Source organism: Hippocampus comes, unplaced genomic scaffold (genome assembly GCF_001891065.2).
Source record: "Hippocampus comes isolate QL1 unplaced genomic scaffold, H_comes_QL1_v1.1 scaffold360, whole genome shotgun sequence".
Classification (NCBI taxonomy): Eukaryota; Metazoa; Chordata; class Actinopteri; order Syngnathiformes; family Syngnathidae; genus Hippocampus; species Hippocampus comes.
In genome coordinates, this window is record NW_017804810.1 from 298,776 (window position 1) to 318,717 (window position 19,942).

General features: G+C 46.1%; 1 protein-coding gene across 1 annotated transcript in view; it reads left to right on the forward strand.

Moving 5' to 3' along the window:
• pola1 (polymerase (DNA directed), alpha 1) overlaps positions 1 to 19,942 on the forward strand; it is a 36,873-nt gene that overhangs the window by 4,571 nt on the left and 12,360 nt on the right. The window contains exons 2-26 of the mRNA XM_019863106.1: positions 240 to 409; positions 489 to 601; positions 719 to 832; positions 911 to 985; positions 1,070 to 1,208; positions 1,321 to 1,475; positions 1,569 to 1,653; positions 1,742 to 1,803; positions 2,206 to 2,295; positions 2,379 to 2,495; positions 2,567 to 2,742; positions 3,024 to 3,153; positions 3,230 to 3,349; positions 3,446 to 3,536; positions 3,628 to 3,752; positions 3,900 to 4,049; positions 4,136 to 4,258; positions 12,226 to 12,258; positions 12,414 to 12,506; positions 12,621 to 12,826; positions 12,902 to 13,034; positions 13,111 to 13,242; positions 13,482 to 13,656; positions 13,738 to 13,919; positions 16,966 to 17,097. Of these exons, the coding sequence (XP_019718665.1) occupies positions 240 to 409; positions 489 to 601; positions 719 to 832; positions 911 to 985; positions 1,070 to 1,208; positions 1,321 to 1,475; positions 1,569 to 1,653; positions 1,742 to 1,803; positions 2,206 to 2,295; positions 2,379 to 2,495; positions 2,567 to 2,742; positions 3,024 to 3,153; positions 3,230 to 3,349; positions 3,446 to 3,536; positions 3,628 to 3,752; positions 3,900 to 4,049; positions 4,136 to 4,258; positions 12,226 to 12,258; positions 12,414 to 12,506; positions 12,621 to 12,826; positions 12,902 to 13,034; positions 13,111 to 13,242; positions 13,482 to 13,656; positions 13,738 to 13,919; positions 16,966 to 17,097 (3,121 nt within the window). The remainder of the gene's footprint in view (positions 1 to 239; positions 410 to 488; positions 602 to 718; positions 833 to 910; positions 986 to 1,069; positions 1,209 to 1,320; positions 1,476 to 1,568; positions 1,654 to 1,741; positions 1,804 to 2,205; positions 2,296 to 2,378; positions 2,496 to 2,566; positions 2,743 to 3,023; positions 3,154 to 3,229; positions 3,350 to 3,445; positions 3,537 to 3,627; positions 3,753 to 3,899; positions 4,050 to 4,135; positions 4,259 to 12,225; positions 12,259 to 12,413; positions 12,507 to 12,620; positions 12,827 to 12,901; positions 13,035 to 13,110; positions 13,243 to 13,481; positions 13,657 to 13,737; positions 13,920 to 16,965; positions 17,098 to 19,942) is intronic.

Here is a 19,942-nt window from a genome sequence, read left to right on the forward strand (position 1 = left end):
TTTTTTTGCACACGAATCATCCTGACAACTCATATCCCGTTTTTGCACTTTTTTTTTTTTTGTTTTAGAAGCAAACCAACATATTGCTGTGGTATAGAAATTAAATAGATTACTATTGCTATTGGTGGGGGGGGGTGCAACCAAGCCAGCTCTTGTTTCCTCTGGTGATCTCACTAGATTTTGTGCATTTTGCATGGGATTGTTATGATACGTTGTGATGTGTGTGGTTCTGGATGCAGCAAGACAGGAGGTTTCTGGGGGCTCGATGATGGAGAGGGTGCAGTCAGCGAGGCTCCTGCAGAGGTGCAGGTGGACTCACGCAAGCTGCCATTGGTGGAAGGTCCAGATGGCGAGCGGGTTTTCCGATTCTATTGGCTGGACGCTTTCGAAGACCCTTACATTCAACCTGGTATGGCAACATATTACATCCTCTGACAAATCGTTTGTATATTCTTCAAGCGCAACCTCCTCCTGTTTTTGTCACGCAGGCGTGGTATACCTGTTTGGGAAGGTGTGGATAGAGTCGGCCCAGACTCATACAAGCTGCTGCGTCTCGATCAGGAACCTAGAACGCACCATGTACATCCTGCCACGTGAATATGTATGTTGCAAACTGCAGCCGCAAGAATGTGAACATTATGATGTTGATATAAGTAGGATGCTCATGAAAACAATTTAAAACATTCAATTCTTAAGCCCTAATGTTTTCTCTCCACAGAAAGTAAACCCCAAGACGGGGGAGGTGTCTGATACGCCCGTTGGAATGATGGACATCTACCAGGAGTTCAGTGAACTTTCTGACAAGTTCAAGATCATGAAGTTCAAGTCCAAGGTACTCCTCCCTCGATCACCTTATAGCACAGCCCGTATATTTTTTTTGTGTCAAATCTCACCCTTGTTTTGGCTTCAGAAAGTGGAGAAAAACTATGCCTTTGAAATTCCTGACGTGCCCACGCAAAGCGAGTACCTGGAAGTCCGCTATTCAGTGAGTAAATGCTCATGTGGCAGCCCCCCACTTTCCCCCCTTTTTTTCTTCTGATGAAAACATGAATCGTACTTGTTTTTGAAGGCCGAGTTCCCTGCTCTGCCGCCTGACCTTAAGGGGGCAACATTTTCCCACATTTTTGGAACCAACACTTCCAGCTTGGAACAGTTCCTCCTCAGTCGGAAGATAAAAGGGCCGTGCTGGCTGGACGTGAAGACACCACGTGAGAGGCGATTTTTTTTTTAAACTAAAATAAAGTGGTACAGCACTGTCTATTTCAAATAGTTCTCAATAAAATATATAGACAGACAAATATTTTTGTTTGCGCGCGATAGAGCTGCTCAGTCAGGCTGTCAGCTGGTGCAAAGTCGAGGCTCTTGTCCCGAAGAGTGATCTGGTCACCGTGGTGAAAGACTTGGCACCGCCACCCGTCACGGTGATGTCTATCAGCCTCAAGACAGTCCAGAACCCCAAGACTCATCACAATGAGGTCAGAGCTGACTGGTTGATTTCTTTTGGAGGACTTTTGGCCATTTTTCTTCATTTTTTTCTTTCAATGGAGGACTGTTCTCTCATTGTGCAGATCGTGTCCCTGGCAGCACTTGTCCACCATCGCTTCCACATGGACAAACCTCCTCCTCAGCCGCCTTATCAAACTCATTTTTGTGGTGAGCTCCTGAGACTTCTTTTGTTCATCACACACTGCTAAGATGTGAACCAACCGGAGCTCATAAAATGCCACATTTTGTCTTTCAGTGGTGACTAAACCTTCTGACTGTATCTTCCCTTACGATTTCAAGGATGCACTGAGAAAGAAGGTGAGCTGGCCCTTTTTTACCTCCCTGAGAAAATTGTGTGTAGTTTTGATTCAACAAAAATTGGGTTTTTTATTGCGTCGAGAGCATGAAGATGCAGTTTTAATAGAAAATGATGGCGATTCCAGGGTCATGTCATGTCATAATGTACTGCTGATGACTTTGGGATGGAGGAGGTGGACTCTGGACTGTTCGCCAGCCAAAAGGGGACACATAGAAAAACGACCATGCATCCATTCCTACCGCAGTGTACCAGAATGAGATTTTGTATAAGAACGGTGCCAATTAAATCTTACTTCAGAAGGATAATAATGTTCCGTTTTGATGAATGGATATGAATTGAGTTGTATGATGCCCTCCCTTGATGTTCTGGACCAACATACTGAAGATGCCTTGCTCTTGTAGAATGCTAAAGTGGAGATAGCCACGACGGAAAGAACTCTACTTGGCTTCTTCCTGGCCAAGATGCAGAAAATTGATCCTGATGTACTTGTGGTGAGACTTTATATATATATTTTTTCTCCCATCCACGGTATGTTTACTTGTTTGGTTAAAGACTTTCTGCTTCTTCCTTTAAGGGCCATGACATTTTTGGCTTTGACCTTGAAGTGCTTCTGCAAAGAATTAACTACTGCAAAGTTCCGCACTGGTCCAAGATAGGACGACTCAGGAGGGCTAACATGCCTAAATTAGGGGTGAGCTTGATCAAGCCATCGGACAAGTGCCGTGCCATCTTGCGTTATGACTAACGGCCGTTTGCTTGCAGGGCCGAGGCGCCTTTGCAGAGAAGAGCGCCACCTGTGGCCGTCTCGTGTGCGACACAGAGATCTCTGCAAAGGAGTTGATTCGCTGCAAGAGTTACCATCTGACTGAGTTGGCCGCGCAGGTGCTGAAGACAGAGCGAGTCACCGTCCCAGAAGAGAGCATCCGAAATCTTTACAGGTGTCTCTCCTGTCATTAAGACCATGTCCATCATTGTTTTTTTTTAACGTCGTCACACCTGCACTGTTTGGTCCACTTTGAACAGACCAGGCTCTGTTTCCCACATTGATTGGTCCGGACCATTTATCCAAGTGTGAATAAAACACAAACGAATCCCGGTGCGGATCAAACAAGCGGAAATGATTTCTGTAGATAGATAACCACGTTGTGGACGTCAGCTTCTTTATAGCTCGCGTGACACATCATTATTATTTTTATTTATGTGGCTGTCTGCACGCCAGTGATTCTCCTCGTCTGCTCTACCTGCTGGAGCTGACGTGGACCGACGCCAAGCTGATCCTCCAAATGATGTGCGAGCTCAACGTGCTGCCACTCGCCCTGCAGATCACCAACATTGCCGGCAACATCATGGTAACGTGAGATTCCACTGCGCGCTCACGCTGCAAAGTTGTCTTTTAATAGTCCAGCTTAATCATCTTCCCCACAGTCTCGTACTCTGATGGGCGGTCGGGCCGAAAGAAACGAGTACCTGTTACTTCACGCCTTCCATGACAAGAACTACATCGTGCCGGACAAACCGTCCTTTAGGAAAATTCAGATGGACACGGTAAGACCTCAAACACGCCAGCAGCTGTCGCTTTCTTGCTATCAATTTGTTTGCATGACTGCGGAAAATATGACCGCTTTTTACCACATGTCCCAGCATGAAGGAGATGATGATGTCGATACTGGCAAAGGGAAGCGTAAGAAGAAGGCTGCCTATGCAGGAGGGCTGGTGCTTGATCCTAAAGTTGGTACGTTTGGTTTGCATCATTCTGTCCTCCTTTATATTTATCCATTTATTGAGTTAATTAAAAGAAAAAAAATCCCTGCTTCGGTCTGCAGGTTTCTACGACAAGTTTGTGCTGCTGCTCGACTTCAACAGCCTGTATCCTTCCATCATACAAGAGTTTAACATCTGCTTCACCACCGTGCAACGGGAGGCCTCCAGCAAGCAAAAGAGGAATCAGGTGCGGGTGGGTGTGTGTATGTGTGGGTGTGGGGTGGGACACCCACGGGTGCTCATGTGTCACTGTGGCTTTTATCTTTACATTCGCTCTTCTGTTGTTGAAGCACTTTGGTGTTAAAACGTCGTCGTGTTGTTTCTATGGCAACAGGAGGATGAGCCCGAAGAGATCCCAGAGATTCCAGATAGTGACCTGGAAATGGGAATCTTGCCCAAAGAGATCAGGAAGCTGGTAGAACGACGCAAGAATGTTAAACAGCTAATGAAACAACAGGACATCAACTCGGACCTTTACCTGCAGGTACACACAGACGCAAACTTGAGCACACTCCTCCCAGGTGACCAAATGCTTGTCAAAGTTAAACCCCGTCAATTTGCGTTTCTCAGTATGACATCCGTCAGAAGGCGTTGAAGCTAACGGCCAACAGCATGTACGGCTGCTTGGGATTTAGCTACAGTCGCTTTTATGCCAAACCGCTGGCTGCCCTGGTCACCCACAAGGGCAGGGAGGTGAGTGCAGCGCACACACAGGAAGGAACACACTCCAATCAATTTGACGCCAGCTAACACTATTTTACTGAACACATAATATCATCCACAAGGGGGCGTTGCTGCATCATATTTGTTTGGCGACCACCCCTGCCTGCCTTCCCACTTTTTTCATTAACCCCTCTTTTGCGTGTTTAAATCTAATTCCCCAAATAAATATTTGTCTTCTCTCATGTAATGTATTATATTTCAACCATGGAACTGCACACAAAAATATCCCCGTTAAATCTGATGTAATGACTTCCTTCGACACTTCCTAATGGAGAAACATGGATGTGCACACGCCAAGTAAAGAGGTGCGAAGAGATATGTCCAGCATGACATAAACAGCTAAACGCGATATCATAATTGAACTCTGCACGCGCGCACACACACACACACGCACACACACACACTTGCCACATCCAATAGAGAACATCCTCATGGAGGCGTCAGGCGCTGCCTTGAGTTAGTCGTTCATTAAATTCTCGTTATGCACATATTGTGTTCTTAATGGAAGGCGGGGCCATAAATCCGTGTGTTCTTGTTGCTTTGTCAGCCCATTTGTTCCTGCAGTCACATAGCAACACAGTAACGTTTGTGTGTGATTGCCTTCATGCAGGTGGGATTCTTCTTTGTCGCGAGTTCATGGGCAGCGCACAACAACTTTTATTACTTTTTCGTCTTTTGCTGTCGCATGAGCCACAAAGCGATGCCGCAGTTTCCTTTTTTAATTAAGATTTTCTGCTATCTCAGATGACTTCTGTAAATCATTTTTATGTATTTATTTTACATTAATGTTATTGCAGTGGCAAGGCAAAATAATTTATTTAAAAAAAATCAAAGCAGTGGTGATTCCTTATATTGTTTGTGTTTTTCCAAACATAAATAAGGTTCCGGAATAATAAGCAGTATAGTTTAGAGTCATGAACATTTTAACAATACTCATCCCTAAATCTGACGGTGAAACTGATCCAAATAAACAACTTTCTAACCCGCGTTCAAGTTGTACAGCTAGATGAAGCTAAGTGAGCAGAACTCAGGCTGGACGTCTGTTTGACCAAATGAAAGTCATTTTCATTGCGTTTTCTTGGAGCCCTGAAATCACATAGCTGTCAGCCAAGCACTTCTCAGTTTCCGACTGCAGCCAGACAGAAAGGCCAGCTGGCATTTATAAGCGGCATCCCGATGTATTTGTGGCTAATGCCGTTTGCACCTCCGCCCCCGTTTTAATCATCGCATTTGCACTTTCCTTTGGTATTGTGATTTAGGAGCCCTTTTTATTTTTGTATTTGTAACACAGACGCACCTCCATCTACACGCAAATCCAACCCGCCCTCCTCTCCCCCGTAGTACTTTTTGGCGGGGAACGCGCTCCGTGTATTCGTTGATTGGCTCTTGTCTTTCTCACTCGTTTTAAATTGGGCCCCGATGTGGCGGGTCGAGTCAGGTCGAAGGTTGCAGGTTTCAAAGACAAGGAGGGAGCGAGTCAAAAAAGAGATGACTCCTATCAATTGTGCCAAGCCAAATTTTTGGTTTCATCTATTTGTCGTACATATGTCTAAATTTTTGGGTATGTTCACAAATGTGTGTGTGTGTGTGTGTGTGTGTGTGGTATATTTTGCGGATTTGTGTGCTCAAGTGCTACTGCCCGAACTCTGCCCTTTGTCGGCGGACCATTTGTTGTGGGCCAACTCTGTCCTGGTATGTGTGGGTATTAAGGAGTGAGCGGAGGTTGGGGGGCAGTGGTATTAAGAGGAAGGTGAAGGTTTAGGATTACACGGCCGTCGATCTGCCACAGATTGATGTCCCGCTCAACCCCTCGCCGTTATTTTGGGTCCTTTTGTATGTTTGCCAGAGAAGTGTCGGTCCCAGAGGAAGAGTGACATGAAACATGCACAACAAGCAGTTATAATTGTCTGCTAAATGCATTTGTCACACTCGGAAGGCATTTATTGTCCGATGAGTACTGTCCGGCTGATCCATGATCTCATGCTTGAAATGACGTAGAAGTCGATATATATACTCCGTGTGTGTGTGTGTGGGGTGTGGGGGTGTCAAATTGGAAAAAAAAATAAAGACACGATCCAGATATCAGCGGTATGGAAGACTCCAGGATCGATCAGCTTGCTGGTGTTCATTTTCTGTCGTGGTGTTCATGTTGTTACTTGCTGCAAATTGAGTGTCTGTGAGCAGTTAAGGGCACCACAAAACTGAGCACTTGACTGTCTTTTATTATGCTGTTCATTCGTCTTTTTTTTTTTTTTTTTTTTGTAGCTTTCGTGCTACAGATTATAAAAAGTAACAGTATGTCATCCTAATCAAGTGATGTAAACAACGCAGTGAGCTGGAAGCCCGCTGATTGTTTTGGAATGCATATTGGTTTGACCTTTGACATTTTGCCAGCAAATCTGACAACCGTTAGCAGGTGCGTGCGTGCGTGTGTGTTTGTGTTGGGTGCAGGATGACTCCCTAAAAGCCATGTAATTGAGTCTCTGTCCTTGTGTTTAAAAACAGACTGACAGGAGCTCGTAGTTGACATTATTGGATGGCATGCACGGTGAGAGATAGATGCGAGCTTGGGTAACAGAGGCCAGGGTGCCGAGAGGTTAGAGTGTCGTCAAGGTTAAACCCACCCCGTGTGAATGTGTGTGCTTGTAATCAAGTCAAGGTAAATATTACTGCCCCCGCCGTCCCTTCAGTTTTGGGATCATTCCTCCTGTCTCGCGATTCACAAATCATTTCCCCGAATTAGATACAGGAATCCCGCAACCATCCGATCATGTATCGTCGTGTGTGTGTGTGTGTGTGTGTGTGTGTGTGTGTGTGTGTGTGTGTGTGTGTGTGTGTGTGTGTGTGTGTGTTTGACTAAACCGTGTTGGCCTCGTGCCTATAGCTGCTACTGTCTCGTAATCAAAGGGGTAATTTTGACATTTCATCGTATTAGAGATGGCCGTTACAGTCGTGTGTCTGTGAATGTTTGTTTGTTTGGTGTGGAAACGAGGGCTGCATGTTTCCATGGTCCTCTTGTGCGCCCCCCCCCCCTCCCCCCACACCCCACCTCCTAAAGAGGTGGCTTTACTGCGGACTTAACAAATAGTCACATGGGAGCAGTGCTGCTATTTTGGCTCCATTAGCTCGCGGTGGTGGCAGACGGTCGACCGAGACGAGATTTTCACATCCGAACTGTCACTTCAGTAGCGTTTGCTAATGAGGCCATGTGAGACGAGACTAATGGCTGAGATGGTACCTCACAGTGTATTCATCTCATGTCTGGTGTCTCTGTTGAAGGAGCTATTAATGAGAGAATAACAAGGAAGTTGTTTTAATTGGCTCAACGAACAATTTCCTTGGTCAGATGTTAACCAAATTAGTAGTCGGTTGTCAATTTTTTAAATATATACTGGTACTGTAAATAGTGGCCGAAACATACTAAACCATCAAGTTTCTGCAGGATTTTGCCTGATTTTCAGTAAAAAGGCTTCATTTTGTTTGGAAGCAGCACCTTCTCGTCCTTTCACGTTCGGTGACACTTTTATGGTGTAGAAAACTGACACTGACGCTAGCTGTCCACGATGGATTAATAACGATGTGAATGACACGTCTTTGAATATTACAGTTCATGCGATATTTGTTTGTTTGAGCAAGTCTATCTCCTCGCACAGAATGTTGAGTGTGTGTGTGTGTGTGTGTGTGTGTGTGTGTGTGTGTGTGTGTGTGTGTGTGTGTGTGTGTGTTTTTTTTCTTTCCAACCACACAAAAGTCAAGGAAATCACGACGTCCATAACCCCAGCTCTTGAGCTACTCTTCGATGACAAAACCCGTTGATTCGTTTTCATCTGAGGCCACTTAACTGCCACAAGTAAATTAGCAGTTAGGACATGAAACATGGCTTATTTGCTTGACGTCACACAATTGACTTGGCCTGTGTCAGCGGCTGCACGGCAACGCTGGAATGTGTCCTTTCCGTCTGTTAGTGCGCCGTATTTTCTAATTGAGTGGACTGCGGGCGCATTGTTGTCATTGGAGAGTTATTTACAATGAATGCCTGCATTTGTGATCTCTGCCAGCGGTATTAAATCAGACACGGCCTTGTGACAGACTGACCCGCCCAGCGGCAGACATGACAACGCAGCTGCGGCATCTTTTCAGACAGGTGTGTGTTTTGGGAGCAAAGCCTCTGGTGCTTTTGTGTGCGTAAATGCTCACGTTAGCGGGAAAATAATAAAACTTTGTAATCTTTTTTTTTTTTTCCCCCCCCCCTCACTCTTTATCCCGAGTCTTTTTCTTGGAGTGTGTTAAAGCACATACCCAAGCATGTTGCACGTGCGCTTATACCCTCCACCCTCGAGCGGCACTGACAGCACCGTGTTCCTCCACAGGTGCTATTTTCGTCAGCCCGCGGCCATCCTAAAATGCTTTTCGTCGGGGTGCTTTTCAAAACAATTGGCGCCGTTGTCCAAGGCTCCTTTTGCAAGAGCTCTCAGTCCAAATGCAGCTTAACGTGCTAGCCTCTCATAGGCGCATCCTGTGTGGTATCCAAATGGTCACGTAACAGGAGATTGGCGTGAGCCGGTCCGTCTTTTTGTGGGTCCATTCCCAACTCATCCGAGCAGGTTAATTAAGGTTGACACTTCAAATAAGTAACTGTCTGGCAAAAGGGTAGCAAGAGCCATTTGAACCGCGTGACATTTGATGACCTTCAATAATGAGGGCGACCCAATAACCGAACAATGGCATCTATTAGCTAACTCTTTCTCTGTTAACACCACCCGCGATATTCTTTGTGGTCATGGACTAAATTTAACACAATTGAAACCATTGTCAGAGATAATAGCTCATATTGGCATGCTTTTAATTGGCTTTGTAGCACGTCACAACGTTCCCATTTCATGTGTATTTAATTCCTCAGTGAAATTAGATTTGAAAAGACGTAAAGTTTCATACAGCTCCGGTAAGGGGTTTTATTAGCTTATTTTGATTCATGATTCATAGTGTGTGTGTGCGCGTGTGTGTGAAGATAAGTGCTCACACCACCAGTTGCACAAATTCCAGTGCCATGGTCAAACGACTTGTCTTACACTTGGCTCATTCCTTTGAGCGGCCCGCCCCGTTGGAAGTGACAGCATATGGAAAATGTGTCTAAATGAGTCCGCACATTATTTACATCAACACATTCTCACTTTGCTTTGCCTCACGTTGTTGTCACCCCGACTTCCCGGCATCTGTCCACTTAGCGTGTGTGTGTGTGTGTGTGTGTGTGTGTGTGTGTGTGTGTTTTTTTTCTTTCCAACCACACAAAAGTCAAGGAAATCACGACGTCCATAACCCCAGCTCTTGAGCTACTCTTCGATGACAAAACCCGTTGATTCGTTTTCATCTGAGGCCACTTAACTGCCACAAGTAAATTAGCAGTTAGGACATGAAACATGGCTTATTTGCTTGACGTCACACAATTGACTTGGCCTGTGTCAGCGGCTGCACGGCAACGCTGGAATGTGTCCTTTCCGTCTGTTAGTGCGCCGTATTTTCTAATTGAGTGGACTGCGGGCGCATTGTTGTCATTGGAGAGTTATTTACAATGAATGCCTGCATTTGTGATCTCTGCCAGCGGTATTAAATCAGACACGGCCTTGTGACAGACTGACCCGCCCAGCGGCAGACATGACAACGCAGCTGCGGCATCTTTTCAGACAGGTGTGTGTTTTGGGAGCAAAGCCTCTGGTGCTTTTGTGTGCGTAAATGCTCACGTTAGCGGGAAAATAATAAAACTTTGTAATCTTTTTTTTTTTTTCCCCCCCCCCTCACTCTTTATCCCGAGTCTTTTTCTTGGAGTGTGTTAAAGCACATACCCAAGCATGTTGCACGTGCGCTTATACCCTCCACCCTCGAGCGGCACTGACAGCACCGTGTTCCTCCACAGGTGCTATTTTCGTCAGCCCGCGGCCATCCTAAAATGCTTTTCGTCGGGGTGCTTTTCAAAACAATTGGCGCCGTTGTCCAAGGCTCCTTTTGCAAGAGCTCTCAGTCCAAATGCAGCTTAACGTGCTAGCCTCTCATAGGCGCATCCTGTGTGGTATCCAAATGGTCACGTAACAGGAGATTGGCGTGAGCCGGTCCGTCTTTTTGTGGGTCCATTCCCAACTCATCCGAGCAGGTTAATTAAGGTTGACACTTCAAATAAGTAACTGTCTGGCAAAAGGGTAGCAAGAGCCATTTGAACCGCGTGACATTTGATGACCTTCAATAATGAGGGCGACCCAATAACCGAACAATGGCATCTATTAGCTAACTCTTTCTCTGTTAACACCACCCGCGATATTCTTTGTGGTCATGGACTAAATTTAACACAATTGAAACCATTGTCAGAGATAATAGCTCATATTGGCATGCTTTTAATTGGCTTTGTAGCACGTCACAACGTTCCCATTTCATGTGTATTTAATTCCTCAGTGAAATTAGATTTGAAAAGACGTAAAGTTTCATACAGCTCCGGTAAGGGGTTTTATTAGCTTATTTTGATTCATGATTCATAGTGTGTGTGTGCGCGTGTGTGTGAAGATAAGTGCTCACACCACCAGTTGCACAAATTCCAGTGCCATGGTCAAACGACTTGTCTTACACTTGGCTCATTCCTTTGAGCGGCCCGCCCCGTTGGAAGTGACAGCATATGGAAAATGTGTCTAAATGAGTCCGCACATTATTTACATCAACACATTCTCACTTTGCTTTGCCTCACGTTGTTGTCACCCCGACTTCCCGGCATCTGTCCACTTAGCACTTGTGTAGCCTTTTCTTCTGTCTGCCCGCTGCTTGTTAGACTTGGAACATGCCAACGTTTTCCCTCTTTGATCACAGATGAAATGTGGACATAGAAATAGGCTTTATCCGTGAGTTGTGTCACGACTCGCCACTTGCGTTGTTAAGAGTCGACATGATGTCAGTGTGAGTGTTCGTAACTCGAATTCCAACATTCTTCAGTGGAGTTTCCTCTTTGCTCAAGTTATTGGCGTGAGTCTTACTTGTTTCCGAGTTTGAAATTAATGGTGGACTAGCATGAGACGGTTTGAGCCTTTCGCTTTCAGTCACGGCCTTGGAATGGTTCTCGCCCTTTTTCCTCATTTTCAGCATGTTATTGGGTTGTTGAGTCGGCGAAAAGCCTCCACCGCAGATGTGTGCGCGCGTGTGTCGAGACCTTGACCTTGTTGCGCAGCCCCTAATGGAGGAGGCTGTTGGGTGAATGACTCAAACGCCCGCCTCTGTACAGTGGCATGTGACACTCCATAAAACATGCTTAAGTCCCACTCTGGTTTCAGGGAGTGGATGTACCCCACCCAGCCCCTTTCTTACTCCGAAATAGCCCGCGTCCTTGTCCCCGTACACCGCTCGCTGTCGTCGGTGCGCACGCGTCTGCCGCCGCAGTTGATTGAGGTGCAGATTGGCAGTGACAGATCACGCTGAGTTTGGTCCGGCCTTCTGACCCCCCTCCCCCTCTCAGGTTCAAGACCCAGAGCCCACACCTGTTAGGATCACTTTGCTCCTTTGGATGTCGCACACACACGCGTGCACCAATCCATGTGCACGCGCACCGTGGACAGCCACTACTCGCAGTCTTTGTCCTTCAGTCACTCCTCGGGTGATTAAGGCCATTACGAGTCATTAAGAAGGTGTGTGTGTGTGTGTGTGAGAGAGAGAGATCGCGTGTTTTGCCCAGCGTGGATGTGTGAGGGTTGAAAAGATGGCTGTCACAGTACGAGGTCATAATTGCCCTCTTAGCCAATTATCCCCCGTTTAAAAGGAAATCACCTGCTCTGCTTTTGTGTCCAGACGCACGCTCACACACACAGACAGGAAATATATTGATTCATCATATTGCGTGTTGTTTTAAATGTGCGGCATCACCAATTTTGTTCTAATCCTTGTTTTTGTCCGCATTTGCCGTCATTCAGATTCTGATGCACACCAAAGACATGGTCCAAAAGGTTAGTGTACCCCATCCGTTCATTTCTTGGCACTCTAGCATTTGAATAATTTAACAAAAATTGGATTTGTACTGTAACTCACCGAATAAAGTCAGAGCCAAAACTGTCAGTCCTAGCCAGTGTGTATTTTTTTCTTGAATTACTCTTCTGCGCAGATGAACCTGGAGGTCATCTATGGAGATACCGACTCCATTATGATAAACACCAACAGCCGGTCTATGGAGGAAGTCTTCAAGCTGGGCAACAAGGTGGCTGTAGACCCCCACCCCCCTCACCCCCCCAAAAAAAACACACTTAGTCAAGACGGTCAGTTCCTTTTCTAATACTCGAATTGCATCGTTGCTTTTTGTTCGTCTTTTCAGGTGAAAGCAGAAGTCAACAAGCTGTACAAACTGCTGGAGATCGACATTGATGGCATATTCAAGTCACTTCTGCTGCTGAAAAAGAAGAAATATGCAGCTCTGGTGGTGGAGCAGCACGGCGATGGGCGCTACAGCGTCAAGCAGGAGCTCAAAGGCCTGGACATAGTTCGGCGAGATTGGTGTGACCTGGCGAAGGAATGTGGCAAGTACGTTGCCGTCAAGTAAAACGAGAGCGGGATCGGGGACGCTCATAACAGAGGGGCTTTCCTTTCCGGTCGCAGCTATGTGATTGGCCAGATCCTGTCAGACCAGAGTCGCGACATCATTGTGGAGAACATACAGAAACACCTGGCGGAAGTGGGAGAGAGGGTCGCCGGCGGGGCGATACCTTTCCAACAATATGAGATCAACAAGGTAGCAGACACGTTGTAGACCGAGCAAAGTTGCATTTGTCGTCGCCTTCCACTTCCGCCTCGCTCCATCCCTCCAGGCACTGACCAAAGATCCCCAGGACTACCCAGATAAGAAGAGTCTGCCCCACGTCCACGTGGCTCTGTGGATCAACTCCCAGGGTGGGCGCAGGGTCAAAGCTGGTGACACGGTCTCTTATATCATCTGCAAGGTGTGTTTGCTCTCCGGAGACATGAACTCATCTTGTTAGTTGCGACTGTTGATCCAACTCTTCTATCGACTAAATCAATTGTGGAGTTTGCTCCGCGGAATATGGCCTTTACTATCAAATGAATCGATCAGTTCGGACTTTCAAACTTGAATGTAAACGATCCCTGGATGAGTGTAAGGAGCTATTGAATTTGGAGTGCAGTCTTTCTGCTCACCCCACCCGACGCTTTTTACCTGCAGGATGGCTCCACGTTGGCAGCCACTCAAAGAGCGTACGCTTTAGAGCAACTCCAGAAGCAAGACGGTCTCAGTCTGGACACGCAGTACTATCTGGCCCAGCAGATCCACCCGGTGGTGTCCCGCATCTGCGAACCTATTGAGGGCATCGACGGCGTGCTCATAGCCACGTGGCTGGGTAGAACGCATGTTCATGATGTTCAGACCATTCTGCTGCGAAACATGGGATGCCCAATTTCAGCATTGGTTTCTGCTTTAGGTCTGGATCCCAGTCAGTTCCGGTCTCATCAGCTGCACCAAAGAGAGGAGGATGTGGGCGGCGCTCTCGGAGGGCCGATCCAGCTGACGGACGAGGAGCACTACAAAGACTGCGAGAGGTTCACTTTCACCTGCCCTCAGTGTGGGAAGGAGAACATTTATGAAAGCGTGTTTGAAGGGGCCGTGAGTTGTTTTCCTTCACTCTTTTGCAGTGTTTGCCCTCGTCATACAAAAGAATACTTCCTTTGACTCAGAAGCACCTTATCCACATTGTGGAGGCTTTAACATGTTTTGATGAGTTGTCATGCGAGTATTCGTTTTGGTTCAATCGCAAAATACTTGCAATATGCCCGTCGGCTGCTCGCTATCCACCTTCATCTGATTGGACGGAATACAACCGTTTCAAAAAGTCAAACGGATGATGCTTAGTTTCGAAGTACATTTGCAGTGGCGTCTTAATTTGAGATGGTTTATTAGTGTGCAGTGTAGAGTGACTTGGCGCCCTCCTGAGCCGTCTTGTATTTTGGTAACCTAATTAATCTACATGAGTGGGATATTGAAACGACTCCCAACTGTGACGATCCCTTCAAAAACTTCCAAATGGTGAATTAGGAAGCCATATATGTCATGGTCATACTTCAGTCAAGCCAATGACAAACCCAATCGGGATAACCGCCAAGGCAGAGAGATGAGTGACGTGTTCTTTTCAAGAGTGGCACGCTCTCATGTCCTCCGATGAGAGTTCAAAGTGGCTAAAAGCAGCTTCGTTGTAATACTTGGAGCAAACAACTTTGATTGAGCAACACCTAAAGGATGCGGAGGATGCGTTCCATCAATAAATGTCAAGCAGATGGTCAAGAACCTTGCAGAGATTTGTGCCTAATAAAAACAAACTCTTGAAATATTTTCTTAAAATAGCCTGTATCCATTGCAGAGTGTCTGACCAGTTCATGACTCTCTGGTCCCGGCTAACGGGTCGCCTCCACCCTGCACCGTTGAACCGACGTAGCTGCCGTTGAGCCTGCTGTGCAAACACAAGTTTGTACTGTGTGTGTACAGCTTGAGTATACAATGAATTGAAATGCTAACGACATGATTGTTGGCTCTTTTTTTTTTTTTTTAAATCATTAGTGAGCATTTGGACCGGTGAAATGGACTCTTAGGCAGATCGGTGTAAGAATGGTGATTCATGGTGCAGTCCTCCTCTATATTGTGTCTCCGCTCGTATTTTTAGACAGCCGCCTGGCTCCGATACGGACTCTGTTTTCACTGGCATAGTTTGGACACCACAACTTGAAAAGCCTCTCCTTAACCCGTGCCGTTCTGTAGACACGCACACATACGCATTTGCGCAGATCGCTTGTCAGGCCAAGGTTATGTGTGCGCTATCAGCTTGTAATGAGGAGTAGGGCACGCAGCCTTTTCTCGTCTTAAAGCCTCTAATAAACCTGACATCCCGCTTATCCTCCGCAGCCTCAAGCAGCTTCCATTAAATGAAGGCTTTCTGTTCATATTTGGAATCGAAAGAATCTGTCATCAACTCTCAGGCATAAACGCCAACGCTAAAGTCTTTCTTGCCTCTTCAGAATAAATCTAACGTGGAAGTTAATTGGTTACCAGCGTGTCAGACTTGATTGTCCGTGATATGTTTTATTGCTTGTGTTTTCCCCACGATGAGTCACTGATAAGATGGTAAGTTAATTAGGGTGGCCAACATGGTCAAACGGCTCATTGAGAGGGGAGGACAGATGGGCCTTGACGCATAGCCAGGCGGGCTCGGAGGAGGCGGTGACAGATGATGGAGGACAGACAGGGGAGGAGAGTTGTTTGAAGGTGCCGCAGGGATTCTCCCCCCCACCACCAGTTCACTTTTTTAGAGGTGCGGCCAGTTAAATCAACATGCACATTATCATGCTGCAGATGAGTAACACTCAGCTGACACAGTAAACCGTTTAAAAATGTCGAAGAGTGCTAACGTGCGCTTTTCAAGGCAGGCAGGAGGCTTGGATGTCAAAGATATGTTCTTTGGGTCACGTTGTAAGCCCCGCACACAAGATTGATTGCAACTCCTTTGCGAGGCTGACATCAAGACGAGTGTTTCATAGTTTTATTGAATTGCTCGGTCATTAAAGAGCTGGCAAGTAAAGTAAGGAGGTGCATAATTTTGTTTGGGGGTGGATGTCTGTTATCGGAATGAAGCGAGCGAGTTAAAAAAGTAGCAGGGGAGGAGGTCATGTAGAGCAGAGAAGGAATGAAACACAAAATTGGAGAGACTTCATTCATTGAACTGCCTTTAGGCGAGGCAGGCAGCTGACACCAAGGCATCAAAAGTCTTTGTTTTTACTAAAAGTGCCGATGCAGGCCGAGTGGGGGTGGGGGGGTCACCCTGCATGCGCCCGTCTTTGAAAGCTTTTCTTTGCTGCTGTCAGTGCACTCGTTAAATGGAGTTCAGAATTGAAATGGGTGTTTAAATCATTTAGACTGTGTCTAATTGTTATGGACTTTTTTTTTTTCCTTTCATGGATGTCTGATTTTACCAGGAATTGACTTCTGCAAGCCTGATTGTGTCTTTTCCTTGTCTAATGTTGTGACTGACCACGATATACTCTGATTGTGTGCAGTCGGCTGGGTTAACAATTCTCGCTTTCCAAGGAATATCTTGGGACGTTGTCAATGGAGTCTTCATTCGCAAAGAGTTGTATCAATCAGAAGAAGAAACCTTTCCTACGGTGTAGAATTCATTCGATATTCTGCGGCTGCTGGAATACAAGAAGAGCGTTTGTCCCTCACCCAAAGTGCAAAACGGTCACATCGCTGAAGGTGTACCCAAGCGTGCATCGGGAGTCCACCAACTCCTTAAAATGGAAATGAGTCAGACAGATGTGCTATTCTTTAACTGGTGGATACAAAACAGATGTGTTTTTCTTCTCACGGTGAGAGCGGCGATTAATTTCAGCGGAGCCCGTGATTCGGTGATTACAACCGAGCGCTGCCCAACACGGCACTACATGACGCTATTCGAGCCAACGTCACTCACGTTGTGTGTGACGTGCTCAGCTGGTCAGGTCATTGCTGTTGATGACAAATTGTCTCGGTGAATGTAGCTGCGGTGACGCTGCTGTATGATTCATGAATCATTATGAATTCATTTGGTTGTCGATTTTTTTTTTTTTTTTTGTAATTCTCTCCTATTATTTTTTTAAGTGGAGGGATGCATGTTGTCTTTCAGGGATCAAAGTTGGAACCCAGCTTTTTGCGCTGCTGCCACGTGCCTTGTGGCGGCTGCCCCATCGACTACGCTTTTAACATCAGCAACAAACTGCTTCTCGACATCCGACGCTACATCAAGAAATACTACTCTGTGAGTATTTCTGTTTGCGGTCCGGTACACTTGTGTGCCATCTCCTATGATAAATCACTGCAATGCTTCACACACACCGACTGTCTGCAGGGCCTCCAACCCATTTCGGTTTCACCTTGCTTGACTTGCACATCGCTGCAAGCCACTTTTATCTTCCAAGTTGATGCTCATTTGAATCTGCAATGCCTTTTGCCTACCAATGGGCTTCATTTGGTTAAATACACGCGTCTGCGTTTCTTTAAGCAAAGATGCAGTCAAGTTTTCCTCGTGTGTGAAAATGGAGGCAGCCCGTACGGTAATGGCAAGGGAAGCAATCAAAAAAAATATCTTGGACAGAAGATGAAGCAAACCCGCGGTAATGACAAGGGAAGCAATCAAAAAAAAAATATCTTGGACAGAAGATGAAGCAAACCCCAGCGGGGGCACTGCGCTGACATTTTCTACCAAAGAGCACATTATGCTTGCAAAAGTAAGAGAGCACCAGTTATGTTTGTTTGGATCATGATCCATGAAAATACTCAAATGTCAATTGAAGAGCAAATTTGTCCCTTTCCTTACCCGTTTGTAAATTTAACATGTGGTCGTGTTGGTTCCTAAAGTGACAAAAAGAATGCAATTTGGCCATGATGTGGCAATGAGAAATCTGCTTACGTGCCTTACGTCACCCGGGCACTCACCACACCGTTGCTGACGGCTACAAAACTGCTGTGACGATTGTTATTGATCATGTGTATATCTTTGTGACCTTGTCCGGGAACCTCCCTGAGCACTAAGCATTCACCAATTCACGCTACGCGTCATTCCCATTTTTTTCCTGCAGAGGCAACAATGAGTCCCAAATTTAATCCAGATTTTAAAACCGACTTTTTTGTCAACATCTGGATCTCTGGTATTCGCTTACTACTATTTCTTGGATCATGAACCGAGCTAAATGCACTTGGTACACACAAGACATTGCATAAAAAGAGTAAAGAGGTGATGTTGCCGCTGTTGTGTATTGTGACCATGAATTAGTCGTATGTTGATATTCATTAACCATGCTGCTTTGTTCAGTGTTCAATGTCACAATTTTATAGGGGAGGCCAAGTCGCTAAAAAAAAAAAAAAAAAAAGCACAAAACAATCAAATTTTCCTTACTTTTAATGCTGGCCAATTATCTTTCAAGTGTTGCTGGTCGTGCTGCACCCCCCCCCCCCCCCCCACACACACACACACACATTCCCCTTTCTCTTTCACTTAGGAATTTCTGGCAACTTAGATGTTGGACCTGAGGGAGTGGAATGCACTGTCTGTAAAAGTGTGTGTGCGTGTGTGTGCTACTCTCCCACAGTGCTGAACAGAAATCAATTATTGGGGGGAATGTGTGGCGAATGAGTCCCTCTCAACTCTTTTGTCACAATGTGTGAAACAGCTGCTGCCACTGAATACTTACACCTCACACACGAGCGCTCTCTCTCTCTCTCTCTCTCTCTCTCTCTCTCTCTCTCTCTCTCTCTCTCTCTCTCTCTCTCTCTCTCTCTCTCACACACAAGTGACTGAACTGCAGTGAACACAGCACACACAGCGGGGCAATGAAGAGGGGAAATATTGTGTAATTAAGGATTCCTTTCAGCCCGAGGGAGAGTTCAAATAGAGCCGTTTGTCTGGCCAGAGAGGCAAAGCTTTGCATTTGTTTTGTGTGTGTGTGTGTGTGTGTGTGTGTGTGTGTGTGTGTGTGTGTGTGTGTGTGTGTGTGTGTGTGTGTGTGTGTGGGCACTTCCGTGTATCGTCACTCGTAACTTGCCTACAATTGTGTTGGCATCCTCAACCACGGGGACATTAATCATTTGTGAATCCCCCCCACCCCTACCAACCCCTCCCTATCATTATGAATAAACCTGTACTCTGAGAAGAGGCAAACACTCTGTTTTCTTTTTCTGGTCCTGCTGTCTTAGCAAAATGAGAGATTCATTGAACCAGCCATTTCTTCTTCTTCTTCTTCTTCTTTAACCCCTCCCATCTGAGCGCCGTTGCCATGGCATTTAACAAATTATTGCAATTACCCTCAATGTGCGGGTCGCCCCTGGAAACGGGCTGAGGGGCAAGACAAGAAGTGGGAAAGGGTGAATGAAGACAGGAGAAAGTGATAATCCTGTTCCGAACAAAAGGTCAAAGTGTTGAATTGAGAAGCTTTGATTAAGCGGGGGAGTGTACAAAGTGGAACCGTTTGAGCTCTATTGTGTGTGTGTGCGTGTGCGTGCGTGCGTGCGTGCGCGCGCGCGCGCGGAGTTGAATGTGGTCGTCAAGTCGATCGATTTTAGGTCTTTGTGACTCGAGCTGGCAATTTTGGCAGCCAAGTGTTGGTGGTTTTGTGTCCGTGTGCAAGTGGAATCCACTGGTACAGGGAATCATGCTGGCTCCATGTTAATATTGACAATAGATCTCAGACTATTATTCCATCCGTGGAACATCAAATAGCGTCTATTGTCATTTTGACTGATTTTCTGAATTTCAAATTTTTTTTCACCATCTATCCATGAGGGGCAAAATACACTTTTGAACACCTGCAAACCAGGCCTAGTGATCACGGAGTAACTCGTCATACCATACCTCGATATTTGGTCAATGATATCATGATAGGTTCTTTGTCTGTGTGTGCCCTGCGATTGGCTGGCAACCCCCGCCTACCGCCCCAAGACAGCTGAGATAGGTTCCAGCACGACCCTTGTGAGAAGTTCAACAGATTAGAAAATGGATGGATATCATGAGAGCATATGTGCTATAATCTAAATTATAAACAGCACTGACTGAAGCGGGGGGGGGGGGTCGTCATGCCAAAGAACTGAAGGACTCTATGTCCCATGGG